The 22,009-nt window shown below is 35.8% G+C and overlaps 1 protein-coding gene across 2 annotated transcripts in view; it reads left to right on the forward strand.

The window, feature by feature from the left end:
* RFX3 (regulatory factor X3) overlaps nucleotides 1-22,009 on the forward strand; it is a 157,136-nt gene that overhangs the window by 46,147 nt on the left and 88,980 nt on the right. For both annotated transcript variants that reach the window (XM_065878684.1, XM_065878685.1), the window contains exon 3: nucleotides 17,154-17,412. In XM_065878684.1, coding sequence (XP_065734756.1) covers nucleotides 17,154-17,412 — 259 coding nt within the window. The remainder of the gene's footprint in view (nucleotides 1-17,153; nucleotides 17,413-22,009) is intronic.

A 22,009-nucleotide genomic window follows, 5' to 3' on the forward strand; every position in this document is an offset into this window, starting at 1 on the left:
TCTAGTGAATCTATAATACTTTATGTATTTTAGACACACTGAATATTTTTTACCTCTTTGTTGTGTAAGGCCAGGGCATCCTGGAGCCTGCTTTTGGAATCTCTACCATAAATCCAAACTCCTGTTGTCATTTATCCCGAAAAAATATAGGGATGCCTGCCACTTGGTCCTTTGTGCTATCAGGGAAAATAAATGGGTTTCTAGACACTGCTAGAGGTCACTGAATTGTATTGTCGTTTCATCCTTGCCTGTGGTAGATCTGTCACAACTACCTCAGAGTAAGGTCATTATATACTCTAACTTTGTTCAAGCAGGTACCATTTCCTACCTAGTGTGTTCTCCTAGTTCAAAGATATCCTAGGTAAAGCCTTACCAGACCCCACTGGAGGGCTAAGTTATCATTCTGCCATTCCATAACATTTTATCTTACATTTATTACAGCATTCTGTCAGCTAAGAAACCAAGAAAATCTGACAAAAAGAGGTTTAAACAAATTAGGACTTTGATTTTTGTCAGGTAATAAGAAATCCAGAGGTAGCATATTGTGCAAATAACTGACACCATGTGGTACAAATATAAAATAAACCTTAGTGGAGAAAATCTTACAAGCTGGCATAAATCACATCCCTCTAGTTAGACTGGATTGTACCATGGAAATTGCTCCAGTAGAAGATCTCTGGCCTCACAGAGTGCTACATATTTCTAGGGATCAGGGCAGTAGACATTAACTGGTTATGTAGTAGAAAAAAAAATGGCTTTCTTATCTAGGGAGGAGTGGGTGCCTCTGAAGCTCAGTTCCATCAGCCTGTTCCTCCATTAGGATTAACTTAGACCAGCTGAGCCAGCTTAGTGCTAAGCTACCCAAAGATGACAGGAAATGAGCCTGTAGAAACATCCACAATTGTACTTCCTCTTAGTTTGTGGCTGACATTAGTTTAGCAGCTCAAGGATATCAGGGCCAAGATTTCCTGGTACAGTAGTAAATTTGCTTTGGTTACAGCCATCATATCTGTATTCCAGATAGCAAGAAGAGGCAAGGTGGAAGAAGAGGATATGTTATATATGTTATATACGTACATATATATATATATATATATATACACACACACACACACACACACACACACGCTTTCCCAGAAACTCCCAGCTCCATTTTGCTCATATCTCATTGGCCGTAACTGTGTAACAAAGTAGTAGTTAGGGGACTTCTGTGGTAGCACAGTGGTTAAGAATCCGCCTGCCAATTCAGGGGACACAGGTTCAAGCCCTGGTCCAGGAAGATCTCACATGCCACAGAGTAACTAAGCCTGTGCGCCACAACTACTGAGCCCACGTGTGCTGCAACTACTGAAGCCCGAGCACCTAGAGCCCATGCTCCGCAACAAGAAAAGCCACAGCAATAAGAAGCCCGCGCACCACAACGAAGAGTAGCCCCCGCTCACCGCAGCTAGAGAAAACCTGCACGCAGTAACAAAGACCCAATGCAGCCAAAAATAATTAAAAAAAAAAAGTAGTAGCTAGCTGCAGAAGAATCTAGGAATGCAGGTTTGTAGCTTTCATGTCTATATGGTAGATGGCAGCAAGGGAAAAGGATAGTTGGCATGGGTGTTGAGAGAGTTAACTCCGTAGTATCTAGCACGGTCATTTATCATTGACCCAAGGTAGAGGAGAGTGACTACTAGTGTGTGACTTTGTGAAAGACACACAGCCTGCTTCACTTTCTTCATTTATGCAATATGGAGATAGCTTATCAAAAGTATTTTGTGTAACTTCTGAGAAATTGTAAACACTCAATAAACATTAGTTATCACTGTACAATTATGTGCTCTAGGTTTTTTAAAAAATATTTTCCTCTCCTATTTATGGTTCTGACTTCTGCATATTGCCTTGTGCCTTTTAAAACTACCCGAGGGCTGACATTAGAGTCTTCCATATAATAGGTAAATGTGAGATTGGTGAGTTCATTCATTCACAAAACCTTAGAAAATCAGCATCTCTAAAGTTGGCTCTTTAAAATTATAGGCCCCATTTAAGTGCAGAAATAATTCAAAGTAAACATCTCATGCCAACATGAATTTTCTATGGCCCGTGAAGTCAGTTGGTTAGATCATGACTAATGAGGTCTAGGTCATGAGTTCATTTGCCACAAAGTCCAATTAGTTTTGATCCAGTCTGTGTGGGCCCAGACTGCATCCTCAACGCCAGCTAATTATGTCACAAATGTGCGCCGTTGGTCAAGATAGAGAAGATGCATCTTTAAAAACCTTTCATTACAATTTCAATTTCAGTACAACTTTTGACTAGATTCTGTAGCACCATTTTCATATTTACTAAAGAAACATTGTGTTGCCATGAATTACACTCAAAATTTTAGTAGCTAGAGGAATATGAACATCTTTCTTCAAATATAACCAAAAAAAATTTTCAGCTTAAGTTATTCCAATCTTTCTGTAATTTTGTAGTGCTGACATTTAACTATGTACAATTTTTGTCTCTAAAGTTCATTTTAAAGTCTTTATACTCCCTCTTTTTATTTGATACACTTCCATGTGTGTTAGGAGAGAGTATTTCATATTCTTCTGCTCCACCATATTAAACTAATAGCCAACTAGTGTTTGGTCCCTGACTTGGATCATAGTGAGATTCCCACTTCTTTGTGATAATAAATGCTTTTTGCTAATGAAACTCGCAGAAGATAGGGATGCCGATCTTTATCATGAACCTTCAAGCACCCAGTACATGGCCCTGCAGCCTGTGCATGGTTAGTAAGTACTGGTTCACTGTTGCTCCTGTCATCAGTAGCCCCATGCCAAGTAGCCATAATGCAAGGGATCTCACTCAGGAGGTGATGATAGCCCTCACAGATATGTGACATTACTTATGAAAATGTGTAATCATTATAATTTGACAATACTAAAGTATTTACTGGTTCTCTCTATGACTATGGACGTTACTGGTAGCATAACAGGATTTAACAGTGTGAGTCAGTGAGTGAGGATGTATTTCAAGAAAACAACTGAGACTGCTTTATAGTGGTGTGTTTGAGTAGAATAGCTTTTTACTCAAGGAAGAAGGTAACCTAACTCTTGTTTCTGCTTATCATTGCTTCTGTAGGAGCCCACGTTTGTGTATTTCCTTGCAATAGTTTTCCCAAGAATATTTTTTACTGGGCTGGATCATAGTCTTGTCCATTGCTATGGATTCTTACAATTTATGATATCTAATAATTTAGTAGATTGTAGTTAAAACAGCTGGAAAACAGTGCATACCACGTAGAGAGAGTCCAATTCAATTGAAATTTCTTGATGTAGCTGAGAAATCAATTTTTTTAAATAATGATTTTTTTCTTTCCCCCACTCCTTTTTTGACTCATACTTCCCCACTTATTCCTTTATCGTATTAGTCAAAGTGGAAATAAAGACATCATACTGTATCTTGTCCAAATTAAGAAATCTTTTTTGAAAAAACTTTTTTAATTTTAAAAAAGGATTTTCTTATATCAAGTGGTCTTTGAAGCTTATCCGCTGTTTAGAGATGATTAGTGTTTTAGAATGTCAGGGTGTTCATTGTAATGGGTATCTACTGCAATAAGACTTGACTGGTAGGAAGCATTCTCATAATCTTCCTGTTTAAATTACAGATTTCTCATCAAACCCAATAGAGAATTTACCAAACTGTGTTTCATAAAATGTCCCATTAAAAAGTCCTGTGGTTTCACAAGCAGGGAAACACTGCATGAACTTCTTTTGCGGACTCTAAATTTCTGTTAGTTTTTTTAAAGGCGCTGAGAAATCCTCTAGGAAAGAAATGTCATGTTTTAAAAACTGACCACAGAACTCTTATCTGTATAATATTTAATAACATCACATGGTATGTGATGGACGTGATACATTATTAATATATTGACATTGACTAGATTTATTCAAAATCCATTGGACTCACCTTTATTTGAAAATCATATAAGTAGTGCGTTTTCTGAAGCCATCCAATTATCCTTTCCATGTGCTTTTTAAATAATTAATAAAAAACCTTAATAGGGATACTCTTCAAGTTTCTATTTTGTCTTTCAGTGAAATAGTAAGTTTTAGGATTTTGCAGGTAAAATTATGCTTTATTATTATCATTTAAATGTTCTCTACTTAGAAGAAATGGTTGTATGGTATTTCTGTAACTGAGATGAAGAGGCTACTTTCTTTATGCTTCTACTGATATATACGTTCAAATCGGTGTAGGATCTGGTTAATGAATCCACTTGCCGCTTGGATTTCAGTAAATATATGGCTGATTACTTAGAAAGCTCTTGGAGAGAGAACTACCATTTTGTGTAAAAAAGAGCACTGAGGTCCTCTACATTTAGAGAAGAGCCTGTTTCATTCATCTCCAAAAATGGAAGGATATTTTTTTTTAGGTTTATTTTTTGTTGTTATTCAATTTTATTTTATTATATTTATTTTTTTAAATTTTTATTGGAGTATAGTTGATTTACAATGTTGTGTTATTTTCAGGTGTACAGCAAAGTGAATCAGTTATAAATATACATATATCCACTCTTTTTTAGATTCTTTTTCCATATAGGCTATTACAGAGTATTGAGTAGAGTTCCCTGTGCTATATATAGTAGGTCCTTATTAGTTACCTATTTTATATATAGTAGTGTATATATGTCAATCCCAGTCTTCCAATTTATCCCTCCCCTCCTTACTCCCTGGTAACCATAAGTTTGTTTTCTACATCTGTAACTATTTCTGTTTTGTAGATAATTTTATTTGTACCCTTTTTTTAGATTCCACATATAAGCAATATCATGATATTTGTCTTTCTCTGTCTGACTTAGACTGACTTCACTCAGTATGACAATCTCTAGGTCTATCCACGTTGCTGCAAATGGCATTATTTCGTTCTTTTTTATGGCTAACATTCCATTGCATATGTGTACTGCATCTTCTTTATCCATTCTTCTGTCGATGGACATTCAGATTGCTTCCATGTCCTGGCTATTGTAAATAGTGCTGCAATGAACATCTTTTCAAATTATGGTTTTCTCTGGATATATGCCAAGGAGTGGGATTGCTGGATCATTTGGTAGCTCTAGTTTTAGTTTCTTAAGGAACCTCAGTACCATTCTCCACAGTGGCTGTACCAGTTTACATTGCCACCAGCAGTGTAGGAGGGTTCTCTTTTCTCCACACCCTCTCCAGCATTTATTGTTTGTAGATTTTTTGATGATGGCAATTCTGACCCGTCTGAGGTGATACCTCATTGTAGTTTTGATTTGTATTTCCCTAGTAATTAATGATGTTGAGCATCTTTTCATGTGCTTTTTAGCCATCTGTATGTCTTCTTTGGAGAAATGTCTATTTAGATCTTTGGCCCTTTTTTTTTTTTTTTTGCGGTATGCGGGCCTCTCACTGTTGTGGCCTCTCCCATTGCGGAGCACAGGCTCCAGACGCGCAGGCTCAGCGCCATGGCTCACGGGTCCAGCCGCTCCGCGGCATGTGGGATCTTCCCGGACCGGGGCACGAACCCGTGTACCCTGCATTGGCAGGCAGACTCTCAACCACTGCACCACCAGGGAAGCCCGCCCATTTTTTGATTGGGTTGTTTGTTTTTTTGATATTGAGTTTCGTGAGCTGTTTGTATATTTTGGAGATTAGTCCCTTGTTGGTTGCTTCGTTTGCAAATATTTTCTTCCATTCTGAGGGTTGTCTTTTGTTTTGTTTATGGTTTCCTTTGCTGTGCAAAAGCTTTTAAGTTTAATTAGGTCCCATTTGTTTATTTTGGCCAGAAAGTTCAGAGATAAACCCACACATCCGTGGTCACCTAATCTATAACAAAGGAGGCAAGAATATACAATGGAGAAAAGAGAGTCTCTTCAACAAGTGGTGCTGGGAAAACTGGACAGCTACATGTAAAAGAATGAAATTAGGTCACTCCCTAACACCATGCACAAAAATAAACTCAAAATGAATTAAAGACCTAAATGTAAACCCGGATACTGTAAAACTCTTAGAGGAAAACATAGGCAGAACACTCTGACATAAATCACAGCAAGATGTTTTTCAATCTGCCTCCTAGAGTAATGGAAGGCTTTCAAATATGGCTTCTCAGAATATCAGAGTTGTGAAGGTCATGGAGATCATTTATTCTAATCTTTCCAATTTACAGGTGGGTAAACTGAGGCCCAGAGAGGTGTAATAATTTGTACCTCTAGTTAGGTAGTATTTAGAGTTCATATTTTCTGACCTTCAACACATGTTCCTTTCCAGTGATCTGTAGGTAAAGGTCTTTTGATCATGAATTATTTGGAGGTTTGGGGGGAAGGGTTGGCCAATCACAAAAAAAATTTTTAGTAAATTTTATACATTATGCTATTGTATTATTGTATATCTTATTGTAGATAATAAACTCGTGGACTTTTTTATGACTGATGACTCTTTAAGACTAAGAGTCTGTTGTTCGTATGAATCATTGTATGTTTTTTTTAAACCCATCTTATACTTTTATAGTTAAATTTATTTTGTGAATATAGGATGTTCTTTGGATATTCATTAAATGTATAGAAAAGTCCATATTTACTAATTTTTCAACATCAAATGTTATAGTTAAACAGCTTCCAGAAGAAAACGCTATTATTTGACTGCCCTGGTTGTATTCCTTTTTAATATTTCTCATTCGTAGAATTAATTGATGCACATTAAGGGCAATTTGCTCTGTGATATTTTCATATCCAGTAGCATAATGTCCAGAATGATTCTGCATGATAACACTTGGAAAAGTTTAGACCTTTAAATTTTCTCTTCCTCTCCTCCTCCCTCCTTTTTTTTTTTTTAAAAAAAAGGTGAAAATAAAGGAAATCCACATGTGCCTTTTTAGGTTTAGAACCAACCTGTATTATTTTCTTAAATGAACTTCAGAGACCCAAGTTCAAGTATCATTTTTCCTGCTGACTACAGTATAACATCAGGCAAATAACACATTTGCACCTAGATTTCCTAATTTGTGAAATGGGGATTAATAGTTAAAAGCATTGGTTACTAACCAGGTCAGGTTCAGGATGGGGAGGGTGTAATAAGAGCAGGAAATGGGGTTATTTGTATTGTCTGAAAAAACATACTCACTTTTAGTATAGTTACTCTTATAAAACTAACTGCAAAAGAAGTTAAACTTAGAAAAATCTCTGCTTGAACAAATATTTGGAAGCTAGAGTGAGAACTCTTTGTTTGGGAGTATGCATTGGAAGAGGTTGGGAAACACTGTATTGTGCTTCACAAGAGACTACAGTCTTGTAGATCCCCCAGCTATACAGAGAGTTGAAGGCTGGTTCACAAGCGTTGAGCTTTGTAATGGCCAGAAGGTTTTGGAGGGGACAAATCCAACAAATCTTAGTCTGGCCCTCAGAAGGAGTCAGACGAATAGACTCGCCTCCAGGGAATGCTCTGAGGTCCCAAACTGCCTGAGTCCAGCAGTGCGCCTAACTTTGGGTATGGGGCATACCACCTGTTTGCCTGGACTTAGCACCTGGGTTGGCCTCAACAACATACACACATGCTTTAGCTGCATTTATCCATTTTTGAAAGTCCCACTTGACAACATATCCATCTCTAACAAGTACCTGGTTTCTCTGTTCCTTTGTAGTGAATCCTCTTAGGATTGACCTCGTATTCTTCATTCTCTTCCAAGCTGGCTTTTTTCTCCACATTACAATGAAGTTGCTGTTATCAAAGTCATTGAAGACCTCCATTTGCTAAACCTAATAGACATTCTTCTAGATTAACTTTTCTAAATCTCTAGCAATCAACTAGTCAGCCACTCTATCCTTGATTCTTTGTCTTCTTTGACTTTACATTCTTCTGTTTTCTTCCTCTGTTATTGGATCCTCCTCAGTCTTATTATTGGCCAGTTTTTCTGTGCCCTAAGTTTCCTTATTGTTTCTAACAGAGACATTTCTTCCACAACACTTACAACTATCTGTCATTCTCCACTATCTACTTTTAACTTATCTAATATCTGTCTTTTCCCCACTAGAATGTAACTGTCACGTGGGCCCAGTACCTTGTTTGTTTGCTCCCCACTCTCTCTCTCATACCTACAACAGTCGTATGTGATAGGTGCTCAATCTGTATGTGTTGAATGAATTGAATAAAGAATAGCATTTGATGACAGGTGAGACACAGGAGCAGATTACTTGGTAGTTTTAAATATACAAGGAAAAATGAATGGAACTGAACTGAGACGCTGCTAACATAGTATTAACACACCTTTTTTTTCTTTTTCAGTTTTTTTTTTTAGTACAATTTTTTTGAGCTTATGTGTATGTATATGGTTGCTCAGTTCTTCCTTTCTTTTTTTTTCATGTATACAATACAGTATTATTAACTATAGTCACTAAGCTGTACATTAGATCCCCAGAACTTATTCATCTTGTAACCCAAAGTTTTTACCCTTTGACCAATATCTCCCCATTTCTCCCACCTCCCAGCCCCTGTGCCATTCTGCTCTCTGTTTCAATGAATTTGATTTTTTTTTAAATTGGAGTATAGTTGCTTTACAGTGTTGTGTTAGTTTCTGCTGTACAACGAAGTGAATCAGCTGTATGTATACATATATCCCCTCCCTCTTGGACCTCCCTCCCACCCCCCCATCCCCATTCCACCCCTCTAGGTCACCACAGGGCACCAAGCTGAGCTCCCTGCACTATACAGCAGGTTCCCACTAGCTGTCTGTTTTACACATGGTAGTGTATTTATGTCAACCCCAATTTCTCACTTCATCCCACCCCCCACGACCCTCTGCCCCGTGTCCACGCGTTCATTCTCTACATCTGCGTCTCTGTTCCTGCCCTGCAAATAGGTTCGTCTGTACCATTTTTCTAGATTCCACGTATATGCGTTAATAAACGATATTTGTTTTTCTCTTTCTGACTTGCTCCACCAATGAGTTTGATTTTTAATATTCCACATATAAGTGATATCATACAATACTTGTCTTTCTCTATCTGACTTACTTCACTTAGCATAATGCCCTCAAGGTGCATCCATGTTGTTGCAAATGGCTGAATAAGAAGTGTTGGAGAGAATGTGGAGAAAAAGAAACTCTTGTGCACGATTGGTGGGAATGTAAGTTAGTACAGGCATTATGAAAAACACTATGGAAGTGCTTCAAAAAATTAAAAATAGAACTACCATATGATCCAGCCCAGTTTTTCTTATTTGTAAATTTAGACCAGCAACTCTGGATCAAAATCTTTTATGATGTCATTCCTGCCAAAGTTGATTTAAGTCTATATCTACTTCCCTGACTTCTGTAGTCAGGGCAGATGACCTCTATATGTACTTATTATGTACACCTTTTTGGTATGCTTCAAAAACCATTATAGCAGTGAACAGAAATTTTGGTAATGCTTTCATGGATAACTGCCACAGAATATAAAACTTCTTTTATAACTGTGGACTTTGACTTTTAAAAAACTCAAATAAACTAAAAGCACTAATAGTCGTGAAATAGCACTTTTTTCCCTTACTCCTGAGAAAGTTGGTCTTCACATTTTTATTATCCTCTAGTACAGTGGTTCTCTAAGTGTGTTCCTCAGATCAGCAGCACGTACCTCATCTGAGAAACGCCAACCTTGTTAGAAATGCCAGTTCTGGTTCCCTAGCCCTGTTCTACTGAATCAGGAATTCGGGGAATGGAGCCTAGCAATCTGTGTTTTAACAAACCCTTCAGGTGTTCTGATGTGCCCTAAAGTGTGAGAACGACTACTTTACAATATACAAATGAAGAATTGAAATGCACAGTAAAGTATAAATGTCCAAATATCTTTATGTAATGATAATTTAAAGTTATGATTTCAGTACTCTGTACATTATCAACATATATAATATTAAAAATACTACATATGAATGAAAAAGCTCAATTAGTTATTGCAAGGGTTATTATTGCATTTTAACAATCCATTCTTGCATTTCCTCTGTAGCTGTTGTGGCAACAACTCGATAAATGCTTTTATTTTTTACCTATTGTTTTAGCAGTTGAAATTAGCAGAAATAAGTATGTCTTCTGAATTTAAATCAAGTGTTTCATTAGTGATTCTAGTATTTTATTACTTTATATTTAATTTATTGTTTTTGATTCTTAGGTAATAGTCTCTTATGTTAGGTCACTTGAATTCCTTTCTGAATTACTGTTTTCCCCTTTGGTGTCTTGCACAAAATGGACATGTCACCTCTCTGATGTACCTTCTGCCTTCAGTCTGACTTAGAGCATTCAAGAAATGATCTATGTCAAAACTCAAAAAAGTAGTGCATGTTAGACAACCAGATATTACATACCACAAGACTGCAATTTGTTGAAGATTCCAAATAATCTAGCTACTTCTCTGCAGGGCTTTGGTGACTCCCATAAAAACTTCACAATGAAAAACTGTTTAAGAGTTCTTGGTTTCAAGCAGCAGAAACCAAGTCTGGCTTATTTAAGCAAAACAATGAATTTATTGAAAGATATTTGTGACTCAGAATTTCTAGGAAGTCTGAAGAATCAAGCTGAAAAAAGACAGGTGCAAGCATTGTTAGACAGCAGCCAGACCAAAGGCAAAAACACACCCCAGAAGTTGTCCAATAAGGACACCACACGACCACAATTATCTCAAACGCTGTTGGCCATTGCTGCCGCTATCTCTAACAACAGTTCTCCCAGTTACCAAATTCTCCTAGCTCCCAAACTTTTTGAAAATATTTAAAACGGATTCATTGTGGCTGCCTTTAGTTACTTATATCCTCAGTCTGTTCAATCAGACATATATTTGCTAGCACTACATGGAAACACCTTACAATAAGATTACCTCCTCTCATTATATCTAATGAACATGTTTCAGAATCATCTTACATGGCTTATCTGTAGCAGTGTGCCCTGTTTGCTACTCCCTTTTCTCATGGTTTCCTGTTACCTCTCTGACCTCAGGCCTTTCTTTAGGTTGTTTCTCTGGCTGGAACATTCCCTTACCTCCCTGTACCTTAGCTTCCTTAAACTTCTATCCCAGCTTAAAATAACATCCAGACTTCTTGCCATAGTCCATAATGATGTCTTTAAGCTTTTTAAACAACCATCCACATTGAAAAAATTAGATGTACATTTTTATACTCAGATAAATATACACATGCACACACACACCATATATGCATATGACAGAAACAAAGTTTCTCAAGATAATTCTTATCCTTACTAGCTGTGATATGTTCTGATGTTGTCTCATCTACTATAGTCTCTTTCTTTTTTTAATGCTAGTATGTGTGATCCATTAAATTGTGGATCATGACCCACAGTTTAAAAAATTTGTTTACACTACTTACATGTTTAGTTTTTATCTACTTTTTAAACCTCATTGTTTCTAATGTCCTTCTCATTCATTTTAACCAACCATTCTAGACTTCTAGTTCCTTCCTAAATACCAGGATCTTTCCTGTGTCACAGCTTTTGCACATGCCACACTATATCTTCCTGATATATTTTTCTTCCTGTTTTCCATAGGACTGACTTCTTTTTATCCTTCAGTTTCAACCTAAATATCTCTTCTTCAGAGGTACCATTCCTTGACTAGTTGATCTAATATGCGCCCTCCCATTTATTACACTTTAGTATTCTATTTTTCTCTTTCACAGGTTTAAGAAAATGTCTAATGATCTTATTTCCTTTCTTATTTTTGACCACCTGCCCCTTATGTTATGCAGCCCTTACGACTGTAGAGGTCATGTTCCTTTTTTCCAGGTGCCAGAATACATGCTCAGTAAATATTTGTTAAAAGGATGTGTACAGAATAGCCTGAAAGCAATAAAACATTGTACCAATGTAAGATATTATAATGATCAAAATTACTATATTCTATCTTCATAATAAATTTTATGGTGTGAAATTTGCAAGGTATTTTATTTTTTTAATTTGCCATTTTCATACCATTGCTTGATTTTGCAGTTGACTAGCTTATTGGTGAGAGGATATTCAAGACCTAGGTAAAATCAAAACACATAATTTAGAGATATTATACATCTGGACTTGTGGATAAGACACCTGAAGATAAAGAAAACAGAAAAATTGGTTATAACTAAAATAAATTGACATACATAATCATCCTAGTGAATAAGCAAGCAGGGAATATTCAGGGTCATGCTTAGTCAGGGTATATGCTAAGGCATGATAGGATGCACACAGCACTAATTTACTGAATTCAATGGATCAGAGTCCTGACATTTACATAGAACCTGATAATAGAGTCAGCTATGAAGAAGCATCTGTCAGCAAGTATGCACATATCTATGTGTTTACATTCATTACTGGATACATATGCAGAACAATGGAAAGATTTCTCTTCTGCTATAGAATAATGTGACACATTATTTTCATAACGGTCTGAGGCAATCAGTAAAGAACAAACAAAAGGAACACAGCAGCATCTTTCAAGTGTGCACAGAATTGCTTGGGAATTTAGCTGTTTCAGTAGTGTACAGTGCGGAAATAGTTAGCTGCTTTCAATCTGATATGCCAAAAATTGAGTACTTTTCTCAAACGTATGTCTTCGAAATTTCTGGGGAAATAGTGTGCAAGCAATATCTCATATGTATTCATTCTAGCAGTATGAAAGACAAGTTGATCCTAGGTATCAGAATTAAAGAGTTATTATTTCTAGTACCTAGAAAGAAAGAAGTGTTTGTTTTTGTTGGTGGTGCCTTTTTTTTTTTTAAACAAAATTTCTCCAGTATTTACTCAGGAGCTTAGAACATTTAGAACTGAAAAGACGTTTAGGAATTATCTGTGCCTGACTCTGACTCTGGCTCCAGACAGGCCTCCAACAAATGCATTAATACTTATCTTCTTACCCTTGAAGAACAATGACTAAGGATATTATGGTCTGCCTCTATTACCCAATCCAGTGTTTAAAAGTCTCCTCTCTTCCCCACTGCAAGTGTATAAGTGTCAGAGACAAATTCAGCAACAATTTGTGACACTTCATTTCCTAATATAATTGTGTCTTTTTTCCCCTAGAAATTACCAGTCTTTACCCCAGTGTGTGTTTATTCAAGCCTTCTCCTCAGTCCCATGGGTTATGATTGAGTAATGAGCATAATTTATGGATTAGGCATACTCTTTAGTGACTTTCACTCTTATCCTGTTCTTTGCTGATTTTTTAGCTAATGAATCATCTCCAACTAGGGGGAAGTATGAAAATGAAAGCTCTTTGCTGCCATATTTTTATGCTGACTTGAGGGCTATAGATACAGATTTTATATATCTGTGATGCATTTGTTTACATTACTATTGTTCACTGAGGACTAATTTATAAAGGAGTCATACCCCAAAGATGGAGTGATTTAAACCCCGTGGAATGTTTCTCTTATAATAGAGTTGCAACTTCCATGATCATAGAACTTCTGAAATCTAAGTGTGCAATGGTAAGTATCCTCCAAAATAGTCTCGCCTTTTCCATCTCTATTTCTTTACCATTGCAAGTACATCTTCTGCAGATTCCATTCTGAGTAAGAGAGGAGAGTAGTGGGGTGTTAGTAAACAGTTAACTAAGGTGTAAGGAACTCCCAAATAGCAACAGAAAGTCCATATGTTCCCTATACCAGCTTTTGGGACTGTTCCTCAGTAGTCATTCACACATATCATTGACATACGTAAAAAGTTAAGTTCTTTTTATGTGACAGAATGGTTGAGAGCATGGGCTAAGTGCAGATGCCAAATCCATTTTTTACCAGCTGTGTGATTTGGATAAAGCTATTTAACCTATCCAAACTTCAAGTATTCACCTTGTCTGTGGAAATAGAAATTATAACAGTACCCATCTCAGAAAGTTGTAATGAAGATTAAATGAGTTAATACCTGAAAAGTACATAAAATGGTGCCTGTTATGTAGTAAATGGTCAGTAACTATTAGCTATTGATAGCCATTATTACATGATTTATTTATAAAATCAACTTACTACTGTGGAGCATGCTTAAGCATTTTGTTTGGACTATGGAAAGGAAAGCTGGCACCATTTCCTGCACCTGTCAAAGAACTTATTTATTGCCCTGTATCTATGTGTACACCTTACTTGGTTATACTTAAATACTAACATCAGATTGTGTTATTTTAAAAACAGCTAAATAGGATCATTATCATATTTAGCAGACATAAATTAAAATGACCTCACTTTTCTTTTCACCTAAATTTGAAATCAACATGGCTGTTTTATTTTATTAAATAAATATATAATGAAAGAAATACATAAATGAGGTATCCAGCTGGGAAATACAACAATAATGAGAAGAACTGTGTATTTTAAATGGCATTTTTCTATCTATAAAAAAAAACGTTCTCTGTGGAGTTGCTTCTGTCACCACCCCAAACTAAAATTTGTACATCGATCTGTGGTGGCTCTTCCTGGAAAGCAGTAACTTTACCCAGTGTGGAATAGTTTTGGAGCACTCTAATTATTTTACTAAAATTTACATCAGCAATTACATTACAAATTAATTTGTAATGGGTTAAAATGACCTGTTTTAAATAATACAGAAAAATCTTGGAATAGTTTAGCACAATTTCTCAATTGTGCTAACCAATTTGTTTGGTTTAACAAAACAAAAGAAGGATTTATGTTTTAGAAATTTACGGAAGTCACCATTATGTCAAATGTACTTTCAAACAGAATCATATTCTATTTGTTGGCTAGTGTGCCCACTGTGTAGCTGCAACTGTGTTAAGTGTTGAGGGTACATATGGGAATAAAACATAATTTCATGGGAGTACGAATATATGAGGAAAGTAACAGTATATGGAGAGCTGTATTTCAGGTATGCACAAGGTGTTAGGAAAGTACAGAGAACAGAACATAACAAGCCTGTGAGGAGTGGCCACAGAGGGCAAAGGGTCCTGAAAAGTAATTCTGAGATAAGGTGATGCTTGAACTGAGAGTTTAAGGGTGATTTAGACAGAAGAAGAGAGCTGAAGAGAAATGCAAAGGCCTTCTAGACAGAGGAAAACACGAGATATAGCAGGGAGGCAAGAGAAGATGGCACGTTACAGGGACCAGCAAAACGTCAGTGTGGTGTAAGCGAAGAAAGCACTTGAAGTCCAGAGATCATGCAGGCATCGGCTCTGATGGTTCTTAGAAGGCAGGTCAAGGGTTGTGAATTACTTCCGAAGGCAAGAGAGAATCATGGAAAGGTTTTTATGAAAAGCTTTATTTTCATATTTGCGTTTTAGAAAAATTCTCCTGGCAGCAAAGTGAAGATAGATTGGAAGAGAGCCCGAATAGAGGAAGGAAAACTAATTAGAAGGCAGTTATAATGGAGAACATTATGAGTTAAGGCAAGTGAGTACAAGAATGGAAAGGAGAATTGGAGAATTATTTAGAAGGTAAAATTAGTAGGATTTAGTGACTGATGTCAATCTGAGCATGGAAAGTCAGCAGTAATTTCCAAAGCTGAGGGTTGTGGTGCTGCCCTCTGCTGAGAGGGGGAATATAGGAAAAAGAGCAAGAGAGAAAGAATTCCCTTTTAGGCATATGTTCAGTTTTACATTTGAGACTTCCCATATATCATGGGGTTCCCTAACAGAGGTAACCAGGTGGCTGTTAAAGAAACCTAGATTTAAAACTCTTAAAGTATAATTAGAAAATGGAGCTATCAACTTATGAGCATGTATATGGTCAGGCAGTATATGATAAAGGCATATGGTCCGAATAAATGTGAGAAAAAAATAAGAGCTGAAAATGGAGACCTCAGAAATTACCAGTATTTAATGTGCCAGAAAAATGGAGCCTCCAAAAGCTCTCGAAACATAGTGGTTAAAAAAAGTAAAAGGTAAAAAAATATGTCATAGAAACTAATGAACAAGAGAGGTTAAAACAGAAAGACCTTGCACATAGAAAATGTCTGCAAATATCTACACCGAATTGTCAGTACTGCCTAGCTCTGGAATGTGGTGTTGAAGAGAATGACCAAAAAACTGGGAATTTTAATTTGATATTTAAGTTTTTAAATAAAGTATTTTATACCTCTTTACTATTTTTGCAACTTCTTGTGAGCTTATACTACTTGCAAGTAAAAATAAAAGTTATGTTAAAATGTAAGTTATAGTCAATTGAATATTAAAAATAAATCAGTCGAACAAGCTGCTTAATCAGAACAGAACCAGGAGGGAAAGGGCAACATGGCGTGGTCAACAATATTATACTGCAGATAGGTCAAGAAAGATGAGGACTGACAGCAGCCTTTTAGCTTGGTATTTAGATGTGCTCACAGGTGACCTTATTAAAAGCACTTTCAGTGAAAGGCTAAGGGCAGAAGCTGGACTGCAGTTGTTGGGAAGCGGAAAGTGAGGACATGAGGTGGCATAGTCACCACATCAAGGAGAACCTTGAGTGTAAAGAAAAAGAAAAAGAAAGAGTTAGGGATCTAGGGCCCATGGTAAGTGAAATCTTTGCTCAAGATCCTTATGGTGGCGAGAAAAAGATCGATGCTAGCTACCTGAGGTTTACTGCAAGTCACCCAGGAGTGTGAAGTAGCGTGAGGAGCTGACTTGCAGCCCCCAGTCATTCTGGATCCCAGCTTTCCTAAAACTGGGATTTGCAGGAAGTTTTGTAAGAAATTTAAGAAGTCACGCAGCAGGACTTCTTGGAGGGAAGAGACCTGAGCTTATTTATAGGCTGGAGGTAGGCACCAGTATACAAGCAAAAGCTCTAAAGTACAGAAAAGTGTTAAGGTACTTATAAAGAAATGTACCTGGGCTTCCCTGGTGGCACAGTGGTTGAGATTCCGCCTGCCGATTCAGGGGACATGGGTTCGTGCCCCGGTCCGGGAAGATCCCACATGCCGTGGAGCGGCTGGGTCCGTGAGCCATGGCCGCTGAGCCTGCGCGTCTGGAGCCTGTTGTCCGCAACAGGAGAGGCCACAACAGTGAGAGGCCCGCGTACCGCAAAAAAAAAAAAAAAAAAGAAATGTACCTTTAGTTTGGAAAGTAAACCCAACTATTTCTGGGAATGAAGTTTCATATAAAATACAAAAACTCACCATGTTCCAAAGGCTAAGCTGATATATTTTAAACATATATTCACACTAGAAAAAAATGAATAAGATGATATAAATAAATTTCTTTCTTTTTTCTTCTTCTTCTAAAGCCGAACAACAACTTATCCTTACACAGAAACGCAGATGTACAGCCAAAACACTGGAGGGAATTACTTTGATACTCAAGGGAGTTCTGCACAGGTGACTACCGTGGTCTCATCCCACAGTATGGTGGGCACTGGTGGGATTCAGATGGGCGTCACGGGAGGACAACTCATCAGCAGCTCTGGAGGAACCTATCTGATTGGCAATTCAATGGAGAATTCTGGTCACTCAGTGACGCATACCACTCGGGCTTCCCCAGCGACAGTAAGTATTTGAGTTTTTATTTGTTTAATTTAGGTCCTTGATAGCCTCTATCGTACATTTTTCTCTTTAGAGAGAAAAAATCCAAAACACTGGGCTGGGGCAACAATGTGTTGTGTAGTTTTATTGTGTAATTTTTTTCTAATATATGTTAAAATCCGTACTTAAATAGTAAAATTAAAAATGTTTACCCATATGCCATATGTAAAGTCATTTTGCATTCTACCAGAGGGACACTTTGGGAAGCACTGATCTAGGTGATTCCAATGAGAAGCATATATATTGGCTCTGATCATAGGTATGAGCAAATAATATCTTAGGAACACAACCACATATTTGAGTTTTCAAATTTTTAATATTTAATAAATATATTTATTTTGACACAGGATATCTTAATGTGCTAAAATGCTGTAATAGAAATAGTAATAAGAACCTATGCGGAATTTGATATCCTCAAACTCTGTAACCTGGCCTTTACATTTTTACCTCAACTAAGCATAGGCAGAATAATCATTTAGGACCACCTAGCTAAAGTAGAAATGGAATTGATTTTCTAGATGTTTCATATAAAAGGGGCCTGGGGATTTGAATTAAGTGCATGTACCCCTTTTCCATTATCCTACCATATAGTTTGTTCTTATAATGAAATAGAAACAAATTGAGTAGAAAATAATTGTATGAGAGGCTTTACATTTTTCATTTTGTGGATTTTCTTCATGATATAATATAGGTACTTGGTAAGTATTTTGTATATAGTTTTTTCTGTTTGTAATGATTGCATGTGTTCATACTTTCATCATTTAATATCTTTTCCCTAATCCATTTGTTCAAGCCCTTATTTTTAATTCACTATTTTCTGGTAACGTCAGAACAGATAACTAACCGTTCTAACTGGAGAGTTCTTTTTTTGTCATTTTTTCTTTGTATTTTTGATTCTAATGCCCATTTCTCTCTTGCTTTTGATAACACTAAATACAGCATTTCTAAACCTTTTAGTCACAGCAGTATATTTATGTAGCTTAGAAACTAAATCATAGCTTCTCTGGACCTCAGTTCCCCTGTCAATAAAATAAGGGGTTAGTTAGACTAAATGATTTCCTAATATCCTCTCAGCTTTAAAATCATAATATTTACCAACAAATTGTAAAATGTTCTAGATGTAAAATAACTGTACCTTTACCATAAAAGGAAAAGAGGTAGATTAGGTACCAGTACTGTATAATGCTCCTGATACAGGCCATCCAGAAAGTGACTTTCAGTGGAAAGGGAAGTACTTGCCACTTACCAAGGCCTTAAGAAAACTGGAAAAAAATGGGGAGGAAGAGTCCTTTCCCACTTTCGTTTCATATACCCTCTCTCATGCTGGCTTACCAGCGCTCCATCCCCACCCCTCTCCTGCTTCACCTTCCCCAGGCACTGATACTTGCCTTCACACTGAATTTTAGCTATCTGTTAAACATCCTCATGAACTAGATATGGGTTTACTAAATTTACTAGTGCTATCATTGAGTTAACTAAATTGATTACTCCAGGTCATGTATATATCGGTACAAACATTAGCAGGATGAATTTTATAGCTTGATTTTTTTGTTTTTCTGTATAGAGTGTGAAAAATGACATGACTCCTTAAGTTATCCATTACACAAATTTGGTGCAATTTTTATTATATTAATTGGTAAATTAACACAAAATAACTGACTTATAACAGCTGAGAATAGTGGGAAAACTATTTTTAAAAGATAAATTCCTAAGTGTCAGTTGCACATATTAATTCACCCTTTTAAAAAGGCATTAATATTTAAGGTTCTGTAAAGGATGGTTTTTTGTTTTCATTTTTACAAGAAAATTTCCTTTTTAGCAAAAGGAGTTTAAAAGTTAAATAAAGAGAGAACTTTTGCATGGAAAAATCATAAGGTGTTCTCATCAAAGCACATGATAGTGACATATGATAGATACATATTATCTAAATATACATCTGCTAGTAATTATTACCTTACATTTATTACCACAGTTTATATTTGATTTAGATCCCCCCTCAATCGTGCTGAAGATCTTCATCTGCTTCATTCACAGTGAGGTGGTGATTCTGTACAGTTTCACATCTGTTCCTATAGTAAAGTTAACAAAGTTTCAGTGCTATGACACCTATTTAAGATTTCCTCCCATCCTCCTCTTGCCAAATGCTAGAAAATTTGTGCTATGTATTATAGTTGTTTAGACTCCTGAAATGCTAGATTTTTTGGTAGGTGCCGTGTCATTAAAGGAGATTTGCTTATTTTCATGTACCTTTTTCATTCACTGTAGAACCATAGAAAGAATGTCTATGAGCACAGTCTCTAAGAACCTGTTAGTCGAGATGCAAGCCATTTCTTTCCAAACGTTGAGCCAGACTGTGCCATATAAATTCAGTTTTTCTGACTGTTCTTCTGTGTTCAACCTATCACCCATAGCATGCCTGATGCAGCTAACTGGGTAGGAGTAGCCTCTACTATTGCCAGAATTCCTGACAGTAGTAGTCAATTGGGCTGTGCCTTAAGAGTCTGTAATAAGTGGAATGTATAGTCAGTTAATTCAGTTGATGTGAAACTAGTTAGATTTGAGGGCTCGGGAACAGCACAAACCTAATACCTTTACGCGGTTTCTGGTTACCAAGGTTTCCTGCTCTGGTTCCCAGAATAATTGCCTTTGCTGTCTCTTACATTTGACCTCTGTCTATATAGAAATACTTTCACTTAAATTTATTAGGATTAACTTTCTGCCACAAAGAGGTTTACTCCAATGTGCAAACCAACTTCTCAGGATAAATCAGTAAAAAGAGATGATTTAAAATTGAAGCCACTACTAAGAAAAATAAATGATCAGCACTTGAAATATTTTGTTACCTAGTCTAATAGTCAATATAAAACCATCTTTCTTATAATAGAAGGATCTTTATTTACATTAATGGAGAATTTTTATTTGAACATATGATTTACTTTAGTTTTACAACCTTAAGTGAAAAAATATTTTACATAAACATGTTTTAGTATTTCATTTTTGCTATGCATTGTAAAATGTTTCAGTTTTCAAGGTACATAGAAATTTCAGAAGTTTTCAAAAGATTATTATGGTAACATATTAAATTTTATTTGATGAATATATTATGGTACAAGCTACCAATATTCAGATTTGGTCAAAATACTTTTTCTCCTTTTACTGTGCTCTTTTATTTGGTCAATGGAGTCCATGTATAAATTATTAAATATGTATGTATGTATATATATTTTTATTTATTTAAATATAAGTATAAACTTATACACATTTAAAAGGCATTTCCTGCTGATAGTATTAAATAAGAATTTTCAAAAAGATTATGTAACATTTTTTATTGGAACATCACTGGGTATGACTTCAGCTGAGTTACTATTTGAGTAAATAAACATTTTACATTTCATTAAATTAATGCTAGGGATCTATTTATTGTTAACATTTCAGGAGAGCATGGACATTAAGGTAGAAGAGTTGACTACAGTCATATCTGAACTCATTATGCCTTGATCTTCCTTCTAAATACATCTCCATAGTGTTCCTTATGTGTCTTTATTCATTTTAAACTCTAATTTATTTTTCATCATTATTTTTCATATAACCATATTTTTTTTAGAATTTTAGAATTTTGGAACCAGAACACATTTTGCATTTGAGAATCAAATATATATGATTGTAGTTAGTGATATTTTTGTATTTATCACAACATAGTTTATCTATACCAGACTATATAATAATAAGCAATTTGCTATAAGAAATTTAATTTATTCATTCCTCCATAAAATAACATTTGAATTCTTATAATGAGATGGTTATTTATGGAGTTGTTTTTCTTCTTGATAAGAAAACTAACTAAATTAGATTACATTAACCATTTTTGAGACTGTGATATGAAAGCTAATTTTCTACTTTTCTGTATATACATTTAGTAATTATATGTTAAATGGCTCTTGCTAAAATTAGATCCCACCAAAGGGCACAAGGAAAATGTGTTGAAGCTAATATTGTTCATATCTCTACCTTTTTTGATTAATGAAAAATACTGTAATTTTTTCAATTGTTTGGAGGAAAATTTCAATGTCCATCTACTGCTATATAAGTAAAAGTTTGGCCTATCTTATATAATTTATAGAAAGTTAAGAATTCATTCAAGAATTGTAGATGCTTTTATTTCTTTATCCTTGGCTTTGCATGTAAAGTTTTCCTGAATTTATTTATGTGAATTAGTTATACATTCTTAAGTAGCACAATTCAAAAGATAAAAGAAAGTACATAATGCAGTGTCCCTCTCACTTCTGTTCCTCAGTTCTTCTCCTTAGAGGCAATCAAAGTTATCAAGTTCTTTGAGTATCACTCTGGAGATATTCTCTGAATGTACAAGCAGAATGTCTCTCTTTCCCTCGCATTAGCATTTTTAATTTTTTTTACGAATAGTAACAAAAATACTGAATCTTGCTTTTTTTTCCACCTAACGGTGTGTGTCAGAGATTTTTTTTATATCAATACTTGAAGGGCTTCTTTATATTTATGGGGAAATGACTATATTAGAAGGAGCTGAACTGCCCATTCTTCT

Source organism: Phocoena phocoena, chromosome 6 (assembly GCF_963924675.1).
Source record: "Phocoena phocoena chromosome 6, mPhoPho1.1, whole genome shotgun sequence".
Taxonomy (NCBI): domain Eukaryota; kingdom Metazoa; phylum Chordata; class Mammalia; order Artiodactyla; family Phocoenidae; genus Phocoena; species Phocoena phocoena.